Below are 16,896 nucleotides of genomic sequence, written 5' to 3'. Positions count from 1 at the left end.
TCCTAAGGATGGGGTACGCACATACCCTGCCAAGACAGAAGCCCTGCATATGTGGCCAGTTCGACAAAGTGCCAAGGAAATAAAGACTTTCTTGGGTTTTGCTAGGTATTATTATCGCTATGTGAAGGACTTTGTGAAAACAGCAAAACCGTTGAATGAACTGACAAGAATAAATGTAATGACAGAAGACAACTTCCAGAGTTCAAATGGACTGTGGAGTGTCAGGCTGCATTTGAAACGTCAGTTGACAACAACACCACGTCTGACAACACCACCAGTGTTGGCTTATGAGAAACCATTTAAGTCACGCACACAAGATAGGACTGGGTGCGGCTCTGTATCAAGACCATGACAAAATGAAGAGAGTGGTGACAAATAGAGGGCATGCCTAATATAGGTACAGTGGGACAGATCCCGCTAGCGAATCTTGTTTGGAAGTTTGTAGAGGTATGGTTGAGTCTGAATGCTTGGCATGTGAAAGTGAATTATGGAGTGAGGATAATGGTCCGATTCAAGCAGGCAGTAGTATGGAGGTGCCCATTGCTGAAGAACTTGCACCTGACAAGAACTTAGCCAGTGATGCACCATCTGTGGATCAGAGTGTGAAAAGATCCTAGAGAGTACATAGGCCACCTTTGAGATATGGGCTTGATGAGTTTATAGACAGTGCACAGCAGTCTGACAGTTGGCCAAAGTCATCTGAGACAGAACAATATGCTGTGATAAAAGGTGAATTGGAGGACTGTAAGAAGCAAGTTTGTAAGCTGATGGCTGAATTGGAGGCATGTTGTGGGAACAAAGTTGGAGATGTGATTCCCAAGGCAATTGAATTCAACATTCATGTACCAGCGTTTGAACCCAGTCCTAGGAGTGTATTGTTGCAAGCACATTACTACTCAGTGAGTCAAAAACTGTGGGTTTTGAGTCTACCTGTTGTATTTTATGGTTGATAGGTCTTGTTTTATGTGCTTCTGTGTAGAGGCAGTAACATTGACTAATTCGGGAGACATAAACATGCTTTAGGTTGAGTCTCCTTAGTTGTTGTTTGGCATTTGTTATTTGTCTATGTCTGTTCTTTGTCTGAAACTTTTCAGTTTCATCAGCTGAATCCATAGTGGCACTTTCTTAGACACAATTCTCTGATGTTGATTACTGTTTGGGAATTTTCAATCTGTAGTATTAGCATGATATGATGCTGATTTACTAGAGGAGGATAGAATATGATAGAGGATGTTCTAAAACCAGGTATGATAAAAGATGTCTTAGAAGTAGATGGAAGTAGATCTTTGGAGAAGCAAGATGAAGAACGTCGCCCTAGTCCATTTTACCCTTAAAATAGTTAGTCTATCACACTCGAAAGCATATGATGTTGATAATTGCACTTTTGTGGTATGCAAATTAGCTTTTGGTCATAATTAGTTAGAGAGATAATGTTAGTTTTTTAATATAATATAATTAAGTTACAAAGTCTAGCTGTCTGTGTGAAGGTGGAGTTTTCTATAGTAAACTTTGGGGCAACAGTCCCTTCCCTACCATTTCTTGTGAGATTTTGCAAGTTGTTGTCACATTTTGTTAGTTTGAATGTGAATAGTGAACTGGGAATAGTAAAAGAGACTTGTGAGTTTATAATCAGTGCACTTTGTTTCTGTTATAAATTCAGAATTTTCATTGAGTTGTTACCCCCTCTTTAGTCGCAGTGTGTGTGCGTGAGGGACCGTGGGTGCATTGTGTTTTGTAACCTTTGATGTCAGTTTGATGTTTGATATTTCTTGGCGTTACAATGCAAACTATTATAAAGTGTGAGTCACAAAAAATACAATTTACAAGGAAGTAGTTATAAATAGAAGTATGATGTTGTTGTTCATGGAATCCTATTATACTAGACTGTTATTGAAGCAAAAACTCATGTGATATATGCAAATACAAAGGAATGAAAGCGTAGTGAAACAGACGAACTTTGGCAGTTCCTGCTGAGACGCGAAGAAAAGATCTTCCAGAATATAGACAGTAAGTGTTTTCTTTTACATACAATCAATCTATTAATATATGTCTCGTGAAAGACGACACATACGGATAATAAAATTAGTGCTAAAATACAGTCAGAAAGAAGTTTGCTGTGAATAGAAGGGGAATTATTATATGATCGACCTCAAAGAGGCAGCCCGTCTCCTGATGTGAATCAACAAGCCGCTCAACACCTAGGCCGTCATAGTTGCCTATTTGACTCGTATCCTAATGCGAATAGATGGTAATCCAGTGGCGATGTTACCCCTAAACACAACATAGAGCAACATAGTAGACATTCAGAATTCAATTATACGAGAGAAAACTATAGCTTCGCCCAGAGTATGAAAGTTATTTGCACGAGTGAAGAGTTGTACTCTGCGGCCGTATTTTCACGAGCGAAGCATGGATACATGGCATCACGAGTGAAAATAACTGCCAGGCTCCACAAACGTCATGGCGAGGCCGTTGTGTCATTATTTCGTAAGTTCTATAATATGACGTGTGGCAGTACCCCTACTTAATTATTTTCCGCTCAGTGGAATGCGTCCAGTCGGGATTTCTTTCGCAGTCACGCTACTTTTCGCGATCACGTTAAAAAGACTAAATTCACAATTATACTTTTTTTGTAAAACAAAAAAGAAGTCCGACTACTGGTTATTGCTCTGTGAACGAATAATTGTTGTTTCCCGTGGTGTTGAAAGTTGCACCAGTGATCTCGGAATTTAAAAACACGCCATGAATTTGTGGGATAAAATCTGGTTGACGGTGGACATTGAGGACATGTAAGACGAAGGCATTTTATTAGCCACTAACTGCGGTGTGAACATACCGAGCCAGTAAAAAGAGTGCTGGTTGAAGACCTTTCTGGGGTTTCGACAAGAAGTTGTCGATTTCATATCGATAGAAAACTCTGCTGGCTGATTAAAAGGACCATGGCATTTGTTACCAGTAACGTTACTTTTTCATACACATGGGAATTTCGGAAACTGTAGTGGTATTTATTGCCATTGTTGTTATTCATTGTATTGTTTGTTAATTACTGTGTCCGTTGTCCACAGTGAAATCAATTCTAATTCGATTATTTATTGAGAGGTCAGCCGGTTTTCGACGGGTAAAAAAAAACCCCGCAGTCACGAGTATTGAGTGGTGTCCTTCGCGAAATAACATTCAGCCTCGTGACAAACTTGTTTCTTGAACTGTAAACACTTGTTGTTTATTGAAATTATCAAGGGACCATATTCTATCATTTCTACATATTTGCAGTCAATATACTAATATTATTCAGCCATTATGTAACTATGAATACTGAAGTAAATATGTAATCATTCCCAGAATCCGCATCCAATGAACGTTATTGGATTTTGTTCGACTCATAAACATCATTCAGAACACAATTGGAACTATTTCGGGATAATTGGGTTCGCTTAAAATGTGCTACTGTAGGGTAGTATTGTTCTTAATTTCCTCATTTCTGATATCAATACAAGGAATTATAAGTAAAAAATCTAAAACGAACAAATAAAATATTTTTGGGAAAACAAACCATTACAGTAGCACATTTTAAGCGAATCCAATTATCCCGAAATAGTTCCAATTGTGTTATTGGCGACGTACTACAAAGGCGATGATTCACCCGAACGCTTTTTAAACGTTTTTTTTTCAAAACGATATACTAAAACTTAAATTCCAATATGTTGTCAATAACCCTATAATGTTAAAATATGAACTGAATTGTGACATTACAATAGAATGTCAGTGTTGATAATTATACGTTTGCAGTTTTCTTTTGTAGATGTCTTACTGGTGAGACACCTGCTTTATGACAAATGGCTATGATAATATCGACGAGTGTGACTTGAACCCAGGAGACCATATATATGTATATAAGGCAATGTTTGTTTACTCGCATCACGGTATGTTGCTATTAACTAACTTACGAGTCGTTAAATTTGATTTGTTGAAAGGTAGATAGTTAAAAAAAGAACCTTGGTTTTGTACATTTTTGAAATCGATTAACAGGCATCTCCATGCAAATACAGTACGTATAATGATTACCAGAATAAACCGGGACATATTTAACATTCAGCATAAACTTGCATATGCACTGAAACTCGCATTTGTAAGTAATGAAACAAAACTAAGGATATGTTACCCATTAGTTCCAGTGATCAATTAATTCATATACTGTAAAAAAATAAAAAGTACTTACATCGTACAAATTGAGTTTTCGTGACATTTTGTAATTTCTTATTTAAAACAGTTACACTGTATATCAACAACTGTTAACCAATGTCAAGTACTATGCCGTTGAAAATTACTTGACAACTACAGTGCCGTACTAGATATATTACTATATTGAAATTATCTTAATAGCAATAGTAGTTATGTGTATAATTTGATTATTTCAGTGATTGTAGCGGGGAAAAAAAGTGGTGTTTGTCAAATCATACATTTTACTGGAGTTGAGAAGAAGTCAAAGAGTACAGCCAGGATTAGAATGACATCTCTTGAAGAATTTAAACAAGGCTGTAAATTACGATTATATAGGTTTGTATACAATACATAGCCATGGATTTGGTTCACTTTTATTATCTGCCATTAGTTATCATTGCTGTGAACATTACCTAAATCAAATCCATTTAACTCTTTAACTCTTCCAAACATACTTTGGAATAGTCATTGATTGTTTTAAAAACATTGTTAACATTGTATATTTAATGCGGTTAACGCTCCCCACTTAATTCAAAGCATCTCAGTGTGTGCAATGTGTCTAAACCGTTGTCCTAACTCATGATCATATCATGAACAGAAATTCTTTATAATAGTAAAAATCCACTACTGTAGGTGCCTTTATTTTGTCCACCATGATGGGCAATTTGATTGGAAATTACACGTCAGTTGGATAGAATATGCCAAGCTATAGTGGTTGGGTTGGTCAAATTAACGAACCTTGTCTGGCAAGGATCCATTCAAAGCTTTGGCTGAGATATGATATTTTGACAACTCTTCACTATAGACTGCAGCAATCAATTACTGCACTACTAAATGTACCATTCCATGCACTACTAAATGCAGAAAATCGTTGCGCTGACTGCACCATTCACTGCATTCATAGATATATCCGCTGCATTAATGACCTAACCAATTTAAGTACTAACGAACATCTTACATTTCTGCATTGCTGATGTCTGTGTCATGAATTTGTTTTTGCGTATCTGTTGATCGACTTAATTAGTTGATTATTAGCAAATTGCTGTGTTATGTCTGTCATCGTTCAGGCCTATTTGCAGTTTTGGACGGAACTTGGCTCAGTGGTTTGGAACTAATTACGAGATAACCGTCGCTATTCTGACTACTCATTTTGACAGTTGGTATTCATAGTTATTAATGTAGTGAACGATTAATCAAAAGATATGACGTATTCAGTACTTAGTGTGATTGGCCTTATGATTGAAGGTTACGCCCTAGAGTCTTTTTACTGCTTTGTAATTGGTTAGAGTATTGAAAATGAATAAAGAGTGTTTGAATTGGTCTTGAGGAGTACAGCAGAACAGACGCAGTCCTGGAGAGCCTTGGGGCGAGCCTTGACGCAGTCTTGGACTAGTCTTGGGTCAGCCTTGCGATAGTCTTGGGGATTTTTCCCCAGGGCGCTGTGTCTTATAGAGTGCTCGATTGACCGACTAAGACGAGAGCTGAAACGTATTTCGTTGTGTGTGTCTTATTTGACTGTAAAGTATAAGTGACTTCCCGATCCCGTACCTCAAGGGGACGCGATAGAGAGACAAGAAAAGATTCCCCCCTGACAAGTGTGGAGAACCCAGAGGTGAAGAATTTCCCCCTGATATCTGCATGCATATTCTCTGCACTATTGACAGCATCAATCCCTGGACTTATAACTGTCAGGATCCCGGTACTACTAACTGCACCACTCACAGTACTACTGATGTACTGCCGTATTACTACTACATAGGCCAAATTGTGCACTACTAACTGCACTAATCCCTGCATAAAAGCACTACTGAAAATTCAATTGTCTGCACTACTAACTGCACCAATATGTGCACTACGGATGAAGCCAATCCCTGTACTACTGACAGCGCAAATCTCTGCACTACTGATGGCGCAAATCTCTGCACTACGGGCGATACAAATCCCTGCACTACGTCAGCGCCAATCTCTGCACTACAAACTGCGCCAATCTCTACATTACTCACGGCGCCAATTTCTACATTACTGACGGTGCCAATCTGTGCACTACGGACGACGCCAATCTCTGCACTACAAACTGCGTCAATCTCTACATTACTGACGGCGCCAATCTCTACAGTACGGACGACGCCAATCCCAGCACTACAAACTGTCCCAATGTCTGCACTACGGACGACGCCAATCTCTGCACCACAAACTGCACCAATCTCTACATTACTGACGGTGCCAATCTCTGCAGTACGGACAATACCAATCTCTGCACTACAAACTGCGCCATTTCCTGCACTACGGACGATGGCAATCTCTGTAATACATACTGCGCCAATCTCTACATTACTGACGGTGCCAATCTGTGCACTACGGGCGACGCCAATCTCTGCATTACAAACTGCGCCAATCTCTACATTACTGACGGCGCCGATCTGTGCACTACGGACGATACCAATCTCTGCACTACTGATGGCCAATCTCTGCACTACTGATGGCGCCAATCTCTGCACTACAAACGGCGCCAATCTCCACGCTACAAACTGCGCCAATCTCTACACTACGGACGATGCCAATCTCTGCACTACTGATGGCGCCAATCTCTGCACTACAAACTGCGCCAATCTCTACATTACTGACGGCGCCAATCTCTGCAGTACGGACAATACCAATCTCTGCACTACAAACTGCGCCATTTCCTGCACTACGGACGAAGGCAATCTCTGTACCACAAACTGCACCAATCTCTACATTACTGACGGTGCCAATCTCTGCAGTACGGACAATACCAATCTCTGCACTACAAACTGCGCCATTTCCTGCACTACGGACGACGGCAATCTCTGTAATACATACTGCGCCAATCTCTACATTACTGACGGTGCCAATCTGTGCACTACGGGCGACGCCAATCTCTGCATTACAAACTGCGCCAATCTCTACATTACTGACGGCGCCGATCTGTGCACTACGGACGATACCAATCTCTGCACTACTGATGGCCAATCTCTGCACTACTGATGGCGCCAATCTCTGCACTACAAACGGCGCCAATCTCCACGCTACAAACTGCGCCAATTTCTACACTACGGACGATGCCAATCTCTGCACTACTGATGGCGCCAATCTCTGCACTACAAACTGCGCCAATCTCTACATTACTGACGGCGCCAATCTCTGTAGTACGGACAATACCAATCTCTGCACTACAAACTGCGCCATTTCCTGCACTACGGACGAAGGCAATCTCTGTACTACATACTGCGCCAATTTCTACATTACTGACGGCGCCAATCTGTACACTACGGGCGACGCCAATCTCTGAACTACAAACTGCGCCAATCTCTACATTACTGACGGCGCCGATCTGTGCACTACGGACGATACCAATCTCTGCACTACTGATGGCCAATCTCTGCACTACTGATGGCGCCAATCTCTGCTCTACAAACGGCGCCAATCTCCACGCTACAAACTGCGCCAATCTCTACACTACGGACGATGCCAATCTCTGCAATACTGATGGCGCCAATCTCTGCACTACGGACTATACCAATCTCTGCACATCCGATGGCGCCAATCTCTACACTACGGACGATGCCAATCTCTGCACTACTGATGGCGCCAATCTCTGTACTACAAACGGCGCCAATCCCCACGCTACAAACTGCGCCAATCTCTACACAACAGACGATGCTAATCTCCACGCTACAAACTGTGCCAATCTCTGCACTACTGATGGCGCCAATCTCTGCACTACAAAATACGCTAATCTCAACACTACGAACAATGCCAATTCCTGCACTGCTGACAGCGCCAATCTCAACACTACTGACGGCGCCAATTTCTACACTACGGACGATGCCAATCCCTGCACTGCTGACAGCGCCAATCCCTACACTACAAACTGCGCCAATCTCTACATTACTGACGGCGCCAATCTCCGCAGTACGGATGACGCCAATCCCAGCACTACAAACTGTGCCAATGTCTGCACTACTAAATGCAATTCACACATGAAATCAACATGGCTGATAAACCACAATATTCTCACATATTTTTTATATAATGGTCCAAATTGACCCGATTTTTTATGTTGGTGGTGAACAGTTTTATTTAACCTTTTCCTGAACTGATTGGGTCTTTTCTTAAACTGTTGCCAAAACAAACTGATAGAATTACACACGGTGGAAGTGAGCCATAATGTATTATCATGGGCGTGATTGTTTGGTCATGTTACATAATTAATATGCATATGCATTAATATTTAAATGTTTACAGGCAAATTACAAAATAATAATAATAACTAATAATAATAATAATAATAATAATAATGACAGTTGATCTTAAGTTGAAGTAATAAAGTATAAAAAAGTAGAATACAAGACAATAAAGACAACAAATCTATAAAAGAGTACTATGCTTACTAAATGACGTTTTTAAATAATTAGCTACCTGTCTGATCAGGTGTATGTCTTGAGTGTCCATTGTTGTAATAAACATTTTTGCACGTTCATTGTTGTAATAAAAGGAATTTCATCTTCTGCAACATTGCACATTATATATGATACCAGTTGGATAAGATTTATATTATTCAGAACAGTTCGTCGGATGTGTCCATATCAATCAATCTAACAGTCACATCAATAACATAAACATAATTACCATTATATTGAATACAAAAACACAATGACACTCGCAACTCATAGCAAACAGTTTAAATCTGTAAAAAATCATGTTATTGGCCAATTCACCCAATTCTTGGTATAATTCTTGGACGCAAGTCCGGTCACTGGTGCTTGTGGGTATATTTTATTTTGTGTTCTGCCAGAAATACGCAAATTAGATGACCATTTGTGCATTTGTATATGTGTAATGTGGTATACTAGATATGATTGTTTACCATTTGTCACTTTATTTGTGCTGTTTTAGAATTATTCAAGAAAAATATTCTTCTTCAGATTAGTTATTCGTACCAGAAATTCGATGCATTTATAAATTTATAAACTTGAGTCAGATTTGTTCATGTAAACACGTACATATTCAATTATATGTTGTCATTAGTCAAAGAAATAAATTTACAGTTGAATATCCGGAAAACGAAATAACGTATCTGGCTACCATGTGTTGTACTCTGGGCAGAACAGAGCTTTTTAAAAAATGTACGTCTTAATAGTTGCCATGACATGTCCCCATGTTTTCTATTAACATTAAAATGTTATAATGGTTTCCTGTAATTCATCAATAGGTATGATCATCCATTATCGTATTGCAAGAATAAGAGACGTGGAACCTGCTGTCCTGCGCCCAGTGATCCTATGGAGGTTGTTTGCGCCGAGCTAGAGAGTGTTTAGATGAAGGCCTGCCTGTAGATGGCGAGTATGATCTGTTTGTGAACAACTGTGAACATTTCTGCTTGTACTGTAATTTGGGACCAAATTACAAAAGCCTACAATCCTACCAACAAACCGCATGCTTGCAATAGGGGACATTGTTGGATTGTGTTCAAACATAGTTACTTGCCGTGGTTCAACGTGTTATGAGAGTAGTCAGAACAAGTTCAATCATGTTAAGTCACCCCGGGGGTTGGGCACCATGGTTAACCACGCCCTTACTCAGTAAGGTTTTAACATGTTTGAACGTGTTTTATCTCGTGAATCTTCTGGCAACCAATATCATGGCAAACATATTTGAACACGGTTACATCCATCCACCCAGTGGCAGTGAATCATATTGTTACTTTTAGTCATACATATTATTTTTCTAGTTTTACTAGCATTACATTGTGTCTTATGTTAATTTGTTTTTAATTTCTTCTGCTCCAGCCACCACACAAAACATGTACCTATGTATATTTCCATTACAATGATTTATGCTTACCTTTATTAAGTACAATTTGAGTTGTGGTAACAAAGATACGAATATTTTGTAATTTAATTTTTTATCATATACAAACTGAGCTGTAACCAACATTTGTTTTATATACCAAATTGATTGATGCAGAACATATAGGGAATAAGCACTGTACCCCATTTCTGAGCCAAAACTATATTTTTGTTCCATAAATATGAAAAATTAGGCTTGGCCATTACAGTACTTCATGGTATGAAGTATGATTAATTTTGTTTACATGGCAATTGACAATATTTGACCATATTTCAATATGATTATGTAGTTTGTTTCAAAAATGTATAAAAAAAATTAGCCAACTTTTTACAAAAACTAAATCTTTAATAGTTTGAATGATAAAATGATTTAAGATTTTCACATAATTTCACATTAGTGATGTTTGATCATATTTCACTCCGATTTTTTACATAATAATAATAATAATGTTTCACTGCATTCTGTTATGGTGATTAGTGCAAAAAATATGAATCATCTCATTTACCAAGTTTGGTCTTGTTTATCCATGACCACCATAGCATCTTTGATTTTAGACGACGGTTGATACACCGTTAATCATGATCAACTATGACAAAAACATGCTACTATGGTCGATTTGGCGACGGGGTAGCTAGCAGACGCAAATGTTTTGGTGTTTTCGTTTATTTAGATTTCTTAGTACTTATTTTTTAATTTACACATTTTAGGTGCAAGACGTTCTGTGAACCAGATGGAATTTGTCATACATTCACATTGTGGTCGCATACCTAATCTGTACAAAAAATATTACCCTTTGAACATATAGTTTTATAAATAATGCTAAGAAGATACTACACCTGCTCCTTCGCTGATTATTATACTGTACCTAACTTTATTTAAACTTTTGTTTGACTTGCTAATAAATAAAATAAACATACAATTTGTACATACTAGTACACTGTACGGAATATATATCATGCAAGTAAATTATTCAGTAAAATTCTTCACACCAATAATGTGCACTCATTTTGTACAAGTCGTGTTTGACATAGACATTTGAGATGGGTCATCGAGTTCTTTGTTCTGGTGTGAAACAAAATAACTAATTTAGTATAAGTTTATGTATGCATGCTGTCATTAAAACGTACAAACACGGGTACAATTTAATGTATGGATGTCAGCTGGTAGAGTGGTTAGCACGATTCGATATAAGGTAGATGGTGATATGTGTGCGTTGGAGTGTTGGAAATGTCCATTTGGTTAATTACAATAGTAAACAATATATGTCAATAATTTTCCTGAGTTACTATTCTTAATAGATAGTATTTTTTTTACCGAAAAAATTCTAGCTAATTTGTATAGTTTATTAACATGCTTTTTTCAGAGCGACGCTATCTTTTTAAACATTTATCAATTTGCATAGCAACAACTTCAGCCTGATTTTTGATTACACAGGAGGGAGTTGTACTCTCTACTCGGGTCATGTGAGAACAATCTCGTTCCGAAAAACAATTCGCTTAAAAGTGAATTTTAACAAAGAATTTCCCTCACAAGTAAACGCTGACAAAGAAATAATACTTTTTGTAAACCTGACAAAAAATAGCGTCATAGTAAATGTAGAAGAGGGATGATCAATGAAAACTGCCCGCTATCGAAAACAAACGTTATACTTGGAACAATGTGCATGAGGCAAGGCGTGTTACATTTCTATGTATATGTACCGTGCAAAATGGATCTCATAAAGCCATGTGATATTTTCAATATCACCGCCTTCAATACAACACACATTTTATAGGTCCTGGCATGTAATTAGACTGTGACGTGAAAACATGGCTCATTTACCTACTAGAAATTATATATGTTGGTAATAATTGTATAAAATATCTGAAAAAGTCTCAATTCTTCCACAATTTACCACTAGTTTCAAACATTCGCTAAAGAGAGTTTAAGTTTAAAGTAGAAAGTTCCTAATTCTTCCAGCTGTTTCAAAGACCGTTTTTGGCAGGAGACAGCTGATATTATTGCCTTAAACTTGTGGGCACAAGTTGCAAATATGTCTTTTAATCGGGGGCGATAAACTAATTGCAAAACGTGATTCAAATAACTGCGTTACTGTGTGCAAGTGAACGGACGCGCATACACATTGCGATTGAGATATTAGTTTGTGTGATAATAGAAAATAAAAATTCGTGGCCCATGACTCATGTAGTAATTTGTATTCAGTTGTCTATAAAAGCTATTATACACTTTTTGAATAATCGAATATTATGGGTCACTCATTAAATATTCTCTACTTATCCCATAAATAAATTTGTTCTACTATTACAGTTGCATTGCATTTTTGCAACGTCTTTATATGTGATTGGTTGAATTTGATGGTTGGAATGATCATTTAAAGGGAGTTGTCGTTGTGCCGCAAAAACACGAGAAAGGAGACACTACCAAGGCTTCGAAGGATTCTAAATATTTAGGTTGGTATTCAGCGCGTATCACGACAAGATCAAATCTCGCATATCCATTCTTGCTATTAAGAGAGAGCAATGGGTTATGGGAAATATCCACATGCTTGACGCGATGATAATTGTCTTTTAATATATTGTCACTGTTATATGCGCTGAGATATGCGCACATGTAACAACAAAACCACCAGCGTTCTACTTTAAATAATGCAACTCAATGAAGACTAAATTTAAAGCAACATCTACCAGTCAAAACGAACCAAAGTGACAGGGTGCAAACTGGTATATTGCTCGAACACTCGTCAATTTACGTCAGCGCTTCGTGGAAATAATAAGTGTCACACACCTTATAGTTGACGTATCTCAAGGGTCTATAGAGTCAGTGCACTGCTAGGCAAGTCATTATATATGTACTATCCGCTGCCTGTCTAAAGAGTGGTGTACGGTCCCCACTAGATGGTAAATGTGACTGATTCTACATGTACGGAATTTGGATGTTTGGTCGACAGTTTAAAGAAACTGTATCACTGTAAAGTATAAATTTGCAAACACGAATAGGGACGTGCAGTGACTGGGTTTTTTTTGCTTTTTTTTGCAGTTTGCTAAAACAATAGCCCCCTAGATAGGAGGGTACCCATCTACTTTTTGAGACCAAGTGCAATTGCCTGTGTGCAATGTTTGTTATAACCGCGAGTACAGTTAATACTTATATAACTAAAACTGTTGTAGTTGTTACCTTTTATGCTCGTTGGTTGATAAGTTATACCGTGTCAATATTCACAAGGCGTTATCAGTTATAAATATGATAACAAATATCTACTTGTTATAATGATACAAAGTTTAACAGGTAATATTTTACTTTTAGCTGGACTTTTGTCTCCATTCTCTGTTGTCAAGGTGAACCCATAACTGTTTATTTTCACTCTTAGCAATAGAATGGACTGATGAAATGTGATTACTCTTATTATAATCTAACTAATAGGTTGGCTCATTTTGTGTAGCACACGCAAAGGTTTGAATCTGAATTTCATTTGACAACAATGCCAGGGTCAAGTAGAATAATAGGATTTGAAAAATAGAGAATTGCACGGATTTTACACAAAAACCAAGAGAGGATACTCTTTCACCAAAATATTATCCAGAAAGATATACACATGTTCAATATTATCTATAAACTACATACAAACACTGTCTCTAGACTGTCGTCCTGCGTCCACTACAACTGTGAGTGCACAATGTCAATTTTTTTAATTAATAGCGTAAATTATTTTCAAACACTATAACTACGGATACATATCCATTTAAAATCAACACTGCAGTGGTCTCAAAATAAATAAAAATTCCACCAGTATTGAGTTATAGGCGCAATAAAAGAATAAGTATAAGGTACTGAATAAGTTACTAATGACGGTGATATGATAAAAGAAATAATATATTCAATGTTCGATAACTGGACATTGACGTCATGAGGGTGAATTGAAAGAGGTGGTGACCAGAGATACGTGACCCTCCCATGCCTCAAGAAAACTCTTGACCCTCCTTCATTGCTCAGCAAGAATAATGGTGACCTATGAATACCGTAAGTATATTTCCACCGACATTTAAATATTCAAGCTAATGACCTGGTATTACACAAATGAATACTGCTCGATTTTTAGATGTGGTCAAAATATGGGTGCATTATGTGGAAAAACAAATTTGGAAAAATATACTAATACATATATTATTTGACGCAATATTATCATAAGTATGATTATGGGAATAAGAAAGAAGGGGAGCAAAAACACTGGCCTCGATATTCAACATTTTTCTAGATTAACAAGGCATGCTCTCCTCATTACTGTTCAACTTTTATGAAGACTGAGAAAGTAATGTAATAAACTCTTTAGAAATACGAAGGTTCAAAATGAAACAGTAATTATTAAGTAAGTGTATAATTTGTATCAAATACCCATTGTGTTCATGAAGTTCGAAGGTGCTAAACTTTAAAATAAAGCATGTTGATATTCTGACAGTTATTTTTCTACATTCCAAAAGTGATTCCAAATTGTATTTGTATTTAATATTAACTGAACTATGCTGATGATGTAATGGGTTTCAATCTGTCTCGACATCACATGAAGTTATCCAGGATCCACAGATTATTCGTGTAATAATTGAGATTTAATTCCCAGGAATTAATGCTCCATCATTCCAATAAATACGGATAACACAATATAATTCAGTTTAATTAATCGTATTCTAAGCGCATTAACTCGAATCATCAACTTTTATTTCAAGCAACGCATTCTTGATTGACACTGACATATACCTTGCCACTGAACAGTCAATCACTTTGCAATTACTTATATTTATTATAAGAATAAAACATTAGTAAGTTCTCGCTGACATAATTAATAGCATATGACTAAATATTAAAATTGACACACAAAATGATATATACATTTGTTGTTTAATTACCTTATGGTATCTCAAGGTTTTTACGGCAATTTCATACGACCGCCAACATATTAATAACGGCTGTTTTGGTAAAGGATTACTAACTATGACCTCAATGTCAATTGAAAGGTATAAATACCGTTGTAATAACGTCACTCGCACACCCGTAAACATTATATATTAACCACCACCAAAAGGCAACATGCAATGTAATCAGATGCGTTGTGGTGTTGATAAATGTTGACCATTTGTTTAAAGGAAAAAACCATAAAAACCACACTGTGAAAAGTGATAAGTAAATGATATTTGTCAGTTACTGTATCGAGACCACAAGTGCACGTTGTTGTCAGTTTTTACGATGTAAAGGGAAGTCGTATTGTACTCGGTACAGTAGTAGTGATACTTGACAATCAAAATCTGCTCTACCAGCTCCACATATGTCAATCATCACTGTCACTGACTCATCACTGACTTTAGTCCACTGGCAATCGGTAGTCCACTAACCACCTAATCACGCACACGTTTTATAAATATTCATACGCAACCAATAACAGTGCAAACAAACTTTTATTTTTCATGCAAACCACGTATACAAGGTAACTAACGTTTTATTTACAGTAAACATAAAAATTTATTGAAGGAATTTTATAAATTTTTACTAAATTTAAAATCTGCTACAGAATTGTCATATTAAACGCCAAATAAAGTATGTATATTTATTTATTGCATACTGGTTAGAATGGAAAACTCTGACTATAAGGTGAAATTTACTCTGATTATCTGTTGATGATACCCTAACAAAATGGGCCTGGATTATTCTCAAAACGCAATTCATATATATTGTTCACAATGAGTTCATGAAGTATGGTTGGATTAATAAGCCCCAATATTCAGATTTCCGAGGTTCTCAATATTAACTATGTTACTGGTGCAATACACATACACGAGACGTACACGTACTACAGAATAAACAAACATTCAATGCGAATTCTATTTCGTCCTCTAGTGGGACTCATGATGCATTAATTTGTTATTTTTCTGGAGACATGCGCAGTAAATCACATACTAATATTTGTAATGATAAACTTTAATTATCAATACTGAATTACACATTACATCGCATAGGGATCATTTATGCACGCATTTAAATGAGTGTCTGGTTGGCATAGAAACTGGAAGTCTTAGTCATCTTCATCTCCTATTTGACAATCGCAAGCTGAAAAAAATAAAAATATTAGTATATAATTGAACTCGCGTGTCAACATTGTATCAGCTATACGCATAATTTGCATACACGTTTAGAAATGGAATACCTACTTTCTTGTACTTAACAAACATATCCCTTTAATTTTGTGCAGTATTGGTCGTCAAATCTGCCTTGCTTTCTGAACCTATGACAATAGAAATAAAAACAAATGACAGCATTCGTGTGCTCACTTCGTATGGGTATACATTGTTTCTTATCTTAGAAAAAAAAGGAAAATTTTACTATATATTTGTTGATTTTTCCAGGGCTTTTGACTCTGTTGACCATAGCCAACTTTTTATCAAATTACACAATATTGGTATATCAGATAAAATATTAACCATTGTCAAGTCAATGTACAGTGATGTCTAATCGTGCATCTGATATGATGGTGGGATATCAGATTACTTTCCTTGTACTATTGGTGTTAGACAGGGCAGTGTATTGAGTCCTGTTCTTTTTTCTTGGTTTATATATGAATTATATACCATGATTGGGAATGTGGGATACAGGGGGGGTGCAGCTAACGCAAGAAATGTTTGATTTATTTGCTTTATTGTATACCGATGATGTAGTCATATTTGCTGATTCAATTGTGGGATTGCAGCGACTGATTAATATTTTAGAACGCTTTTGTATTAAATGGAAAATAACTGTAAATAAAAAAAAACTAAAATTGTAGTG

The 16,896-nt window shown here is 37.0% G+C and overlaps 1 protein-coding gene across 1 annotated transcript; it reads left to right on the top strand.

The window, feature by feature from the left end:
• The first annotated feature begins 1,923 nt into the window (after positions 1–1,923).
• Positions 1,924–11,019, top strand: LOC102804462 (uncharacterized). The gene is made up of 4 exons (XM_006812752.3): positions 1,924–2,007; positions 3,787–3,920; positions 4,416–4,554; positions 9,452–11,019. The coding sequence occupies exons 2-4, from the start codon at positions 3,827–3,829 to the stop codon at positions 9,555–9,557; spliced, it is 339 nt and encodes a 112-aa protein (XP_006812815.2). The 5' UTR covers positions 1,924–2,007; positions 3,787–3,826; the 3' UTR covers positions 9,558–11,019.
• The last annotated feature ends 5,877 nt before the right edge of the window (positions 11,020–16,896 follow it).

Source organism: Saccoglossus kowalevskii, chromosome 4 (assembly GCF_978046115.1).
Source record: "Saccoglossus kowalevskii chromosome 4, keSacKowa6.1, whole genome shotgun sequence".
Classification (NCBI taxonomy): Eukaryota; Metazoa; Hemichordata; class Enteropneusta; family Harrimaniidae; genus Saccoglossus; species Saccoglossus kowalevskii.
Note: the sequence above shows the minus strand (reverse complement) of the source record. Positions and strands in the feature narration are given on the sequence as shown.